Source organism: Narcine bancroftii, chromosome 5 (assembly GCF_036971445.1).
Source record: "Narcine bancroftii isolate sNarBan1 chromosome 5, sNarBan1.hap1, whole genome shotgun sequence".
Lineage (NCBI taxonomy): Eukaryota > Metazoa > Chordata > Chondrichthyes > Torpediniformes > Narcinidae > Narcine > Narcine bancroftii.
The window spans coordinates 68,610,348-68,616,347 of NC_091473.1; the positions used below are offsets into that span (position 1 = coordinate 68,610,348).

General features: G+C 39.3%; 1 protein-coding gene across 1 annotated transcript in view; it reads left to right on the forward strand.

Moving 5' to 3' along the window:
- fam20b (FAM20B glycosaminoglycan xylosylkinase) overlaps positions 1-5,799 on the forward strand; it is a 174,005-nt gene extending 168,206 nt beyond the window's left edge. Inside the window, exon 9 of the mRNA XM_069937713.1 lies at positions 5,465-5,799. Within this exon, the coding sequence (XP_069793814.1) occupies positions 5,465-5,468 (4 nt within the window). The 3' untranslated portion in view covers positions 5,469-5,799. The remainder of the gene's footprint in view (positions 1-5,464) is intronic.
- Positions 5,800-6,000: the final 201 nt, after the last annotated feature.

Here is a 6,000-nt window from a genome sequence, read left to right on the forward strand (position 1 = left end):
GTGTGATTTTAGGGCAAAGCAGACAAATCCTTTTAACATTTTATACATAAAGTGAAATCTTCAAAATGCCCTTACATTGAACTAATCAAAGTTTCGAACAACAATCTCCTTTGTCCAATCATACTACTGAACAAACAACATTGAATGCCCAATGTAATTCACAAAAATAAATCAGTCAGCTATCCAACACTGATCCTTTTCGGTGGGTGAGGGGGGGGGGGGGGAATGGGGCGTGGCATGATTGCATAGATTGGAGTTGTGAAAATATGCCTCTACTGGCATAATTAAAACCCGAATGTAAAAACTTTTTGGGAAAAAAAATTTAAGGCTATGAGGAAATCAAAAACTCAAACTGCGAGAGAAAAACCCAACTATTAAAGAGGTTAGTATGATTGAAGAAACAGGGCCTACTTCATTGATCGATCCTGCCGACTTGCTTCCTCTTCCTTCGAGAAAGTCTTGACAGACGATGGTGAAGGTGAATGTTACACCAGTGCCACTTCCTCAGGGAGCCAACAAACATGGGGCTGGAATACAGAAGAAACATCATGATTTGAAGCTGCAAGAGCAACTGCACTTCAAGCATGTGCATTACTGAATCAGGAGGAGATAAAGGTGAACAAGATAAAATTAAATGGAGCTGTTAGCAATGGATTTGTAATTCATGGAATTTCTCAGGTTCTTTTTTAATTTTTAAGCTAATCACAAGGGAGACATGGAAAAACTGTTCAAGGAAACGTTGTAGCTCAAGGTTTCCAGTTATAAATGAATGGAACAACTGTCTCAAACTGAACCTGTTCTGATGTGGCAGAAAAGTTTGTTCTGCCTCTATTCAATGGCATGAGATGTTTCCATCCTTTTTCCAAACTCTCTCCACTTGTCCCTAAAATATTTTACTGAAAATGTGAAAGGTTATCATTTTGGAAGTATTCAGACTGCTAACCTGAATGAATATTAGAACCATAGAACACCATGTTATGATTGTTCTTTCAAGAAGAATGACTTGACATAGGTTTAACACTTAACTGACTTTATTTTCCTTGAGCTGCTTCAACCGACAACGCACACAACTCCCGTCACGTATCACTTCCGATTTCTGCCCAACCATGTTCATTGGATGCTGGGAAATGTAGTTTTTATTGACACATAATAATGCATCTTTCCCCTTTAAACAAAAACAAAAGCACAAGCACAATATTAAAGTCTACATAACAGAAATGTCAACTTAACAAAAGTATCTACATTCTGTGACCAGTCTCTTTCCACCAGTTGCATCTGATGACTTCTGGCTTCTCAAAGTTATTCAAATTCATTCAGGACATCTACAAAATACAGCTGAAGTTCAGGAATCCGTGGAGAGGTTTTTTTTTCCCCTGCTCTTTTCCTGTTTATCAGCAAGTTTACAAACAGTCACCACTAGCTGTTGATTTTGTTGTTGTAGTTCCTCAACATTATGATAGGTCACCAGATGCTGAGAAATCACTTCAGAGGAACTTCTGACAGCAGAACTAACTTCATCATCATGTAAAATATGATATTCTTGTGCATCTTCTAGTTCCATCAAAAGCATCCTATTCTGCTGTGAAAGATCTGATACTTGCATTTTGTATCTCTGGTTCTCCCTGTTGCGTAACGAAACATGCTTATTTACCTCATCAGAGCACTTTTGTAAACATCTTCTAATTTAGCTGAGAGATTTGCCACCAATATTTGCACATGTTCATATTCTTCACACTGGCACTTCAGAAGCAGAGCTTTCATCTCCACTTCTTTCACAGTTTCATCCAAATATCTCTTATTTTCATTTTGCCAATAGCAATTGATCTTTTGGCTTCAACATATTCACTATACAACTGTGAGCTTCATTCCCAGCTTCACAATCTTGGCCACAGCTGCTGCCCTGGGTGAAATAACTGCCAGTCCCTCTTCTGATAGGGTGGTATCTCCTTTAAGCTTTGCAGTCAAAAGATGGTTTGCATTTCCCAATTCCTTATCATGAAGAGACTCTTCAAATTGTTTTCTGAAGAGTTCAGATTCTTGTATTGATATATTCTTGCCCTTTAATGCAGCCATTCTTTCTTTTAGATGCAGATGAAGTCGCTCCTTAGACTCTGTTAACAATCTGTCCACTCTGTCTGACAGTCAATTATAATGTTCTTCATTCATTTTCTCTCTCTTTGCAGCTCCTGATTCTTTTCTTCAACCTGAGTCTCTAAATGTCTCAAATGTTCTTCTATGCTTCCTTGCTACTGTTCAGCCTTTGTCAAAGCTGCAATTCACTGAGCTGGTTTAGCTTCTACTACTAGTAATGTTTCTGTTCACTTCATTGTTTGCTGAAGTTTCTGTCAGAAATTTCCAGATGTTCCTGTAAATGTCTATTTGTGTCTTCTAACTGGCATAAGAATGCATCCTTATTTGCCAACTCATTTTCCAGTTTGTCAGTCATGTCATGTAACAAAGTTGATTCTCTCTGCTCATTAAAGTATTGCTTCTCTAATATAGTTATCCTTTCTTCCAGAAGTGTTATGTGCTTATCTTCGGTCTGTGAAGCCATTATAAAAACTCTTCACCATGTCGAGCTCTTCACATGCACACAGACCTAATATTGGTGGTACTCTCCTTTCTACAACCAGTAGCTCTGACTTTAAATGCTGCCCTTTGTGTTTGAAGGTCACAATACAGCTCCCTTTTACTGTCTCCAGTGTAGCCTGTCACTTTTAATTTCACAGGATAAATCTTTCTCTTTACGAAGAGGGTCTTGTAATCATCCATAGATAACAGATTTACCTGGGCTCTGGTGTTGAACTTAAATAGAATTACTGTCGCATTTGCAGTCACTGGAACGATCCATTCCATTTTACCAGCAGCAGTGTATAGTGAATCCATGATTCAATTTCTTCATCCACTTGTGTATACCTTTCTCTTGGTATGCTCTGCTTTGTTGCACTTTGCAAAATGGTTCTTCTTCCCACTTTTATAGCATGATTTTCCATAGGCAGGGCACATCTTTGGAATATATTTACCTCCACACATGTTGCATTTGCTGTTTGAGCTGACCACTTTCCTTTAGTTGTTGCTTTGGGAAACACCTGGTGCTCTGCTTCTCAGTTTTTATTGCATGCACTGTTGTGCCTATCCTGTGCAGCTCCTTAGCTTGTGCTTCTGTGGTCTCTGCTGCCCTACACATATTCACGGCCGTTTCCAGAGTCAAATCTTTTTCATGCAACATTCTTTCTCTAAGTCCATTATCTGGGTTTCCACGAACGACTCTGTCTTTAATGAGTGAATTTTTTAAATCTCCAGATTCACATGACTTACTCAGTATGTGAAGCTCAGCTAAGTATTGGTCACAGGATTTGCTCAGTGTATGAAGCTCGGCTATGTATTGGTTAAAGCTCATACCTTGATTGTGGTCACAGTGGAAAAACTTGAATCTCTCAAATGTGATGTTTTTACTTGGAACAAAATACTCCACAAATTTTGTCATCAAAGTGTCCAATGTGAAAGCTGCCTCATCATTTTGAAAACTGTTGTAGATGTCCAAGGCATCTTAACCCATCATGTGCAGAAACATAGATGCTTTCCATTTTCCATTTGTCTCTCCCATTCCACTAGCTTCTAAATAAATGTTGAATTGCTGTATGAAGCATAACAATTATTGGCTAGATTGCTGGTCAACTCCATCAGTGTAGGAGAATTTAACTTATCCATGCTTACTCACTCAGACTCTTCTGATACCATGTTATGCTTGTTCTTTCAAGAAGAACGACTTTATGTGGGTTTAACGCTTAACCGACTTTATTTTCTTTGAGTTGCTTCAACCAACAACACATGGGACTCCTGTCATGTATCACTTCTAGTTTCCACCCAACCTTGCACAATGCATGCTGGGAAATGTAGTTTTTATTTACACGCATAATAGCATACACCACAGCACAGAATCAAGCTCTTTGGCCTTCTAGTCTGTACCGAACGAATGTTCTGTCAAATTCCACTGATCTGTACCATTTCCATATCCCTTCCTTCCTTCCTGTCCAAATTTTTTTAAATGTCAAAATTAAGCCTTCATTTGCCAATTCAGCTGGAAGCTCATTCAACACTCTCACCACACTCTCTGTGTGAAGAGGTTCCCCAATGTTCCCTTTAAACTTTTCCCCTCTCTTAATGCATTTCCTTTAGTTCATATCTCACGTAACTTCAGTGGAAAAAGCCTGCTTGCATTTATTCTATCTATAGTATCCTATCATTATTTTGCATACATCAATCAAATCTTCACTCATTCTTCTTTGCTCCAGGAATATAATCCTAAACTGTTTAACCTTTCTCCGTAACTCAGTTTGTCAAGTTCCTGCAATATCCTTGTAAATCTTCTCTGCAGTCTTTCAATCTTACTGATATCATTTCTGTAGTTAAGTGTCCAAAACAGCACACAATACTCCAAATTTGGCCCCTCTATTGTCTTGTGAAAATTCTCCATAACGTCCCAACTCCTATCCTTAATAATCTGATTTATGAAGGCCAATATGCCAAAAACTCTCTTTATGACACCATCTACCGGTGACATCACCTTCAAGGAATTGTGTTTCTATATTACCAGATCCCTCTATTCTGACACTTCCCTCAGAGCTCTATCAAACCTTGGTTTGTCCTTCCAAAGTGCAATGCACTTGTGCATTAAATTCTATCCTTCATTTTTCCAGCTGGTCCAGATCCCTCTGCAAGCTTTGAAAGCCTTCCTCGCTATTCATTGTACCTCCAATTTTTGTGTCACCTGCAAACTTGCTGATCCAATTTACCACATTATCTTCCAAATCATTGATTATAGGTGACAAACTACAGTGGCCCAGCACTGATTCTTGAGGCACACTACTCATCACAGGCCTCCAGTCAGAGAGAGAATCATTCACTACCACTCTCTGGCTTCTCCCATAAAGCCAAAGTCTAATCCAATTTACTACCTCAACATGAACACTGAACGATTGAACTTCCTGACCCCCCATACAGGACCTTGTCAATGGTCTCGCTAAAGTCTGTATCGACAACATCCATGACGATTCCTTCATTGTTTCCTGTTATCTGCCTTGAAAAACTCTTTAAGATTTGTTAAACACAACCATAGCCATGTTGGCAATCCCTAACAATCAAAAGACAATCCCTAATCAGTCCCTGTCTTTTCAAGTACTTGTATCTCTCAGAACAACTTACTGATCAAATATTTGCTATCACTATCTCATTGGGCAAAGTATCTTTCGATACTTTGAGGACATGATAAAATGCAAAGCATCTTTTAATAGAGCATCTACGAGCAGTGTTTCATGTTTCGTTCCATTTTTAATTTATCTGATGCAAACTAAAATGAAATTGATGCCAGGTCTTGCTATTAAATTTTTTCCCCACGATAATACTTTTGATTTTACTTTGTACGTATTGACTATTTCAGTTTCTAATGGCTTGTTTGTTTCAGGTGAAAATGGATACCAATGCATTGTTTGATCAACACATCAACACATCAAAAGACAGTAAATTACAGGGAAGTATTTGATTGCTCTGGGTGTGATTCAAAATGTCAATGGGAAACTGAGACAAGAACTGCAGAAATTAAAGCAAGAACAAATTGAGCTTGGATGAATTTTTTTAATAGCTCTAATAACTGCTCTTTACTTCTTTGGCTTGGCTTCGCGGACGAAGATTTATGGAGGGGAAATGTCCACGTCAGCTGCAGGCTCGTTTGTGGCTGACAAGTCCGATGCGGGACAGGCAGACACGGTTGCAGCGGTTGCAAGGGAAAATTGGTTGGTTGGGGTTGGGTGTTGGGTTTTTCCTCCTTTGTCTTTTGTCAGTGAGGTGGGCTCTGCGGTTTTCTTCAAAGGAGGTTGCTGCCCGCTGAACTGTGAGGCGCCAAGATGCATGGTTGGAGGCGATATCAGCCCACTGGCGGTGGTCAATGTGGCAGGCACCAAGAGATTTCTTTAGGCAGTCCTTGTACCTCCTCTTTGGTGC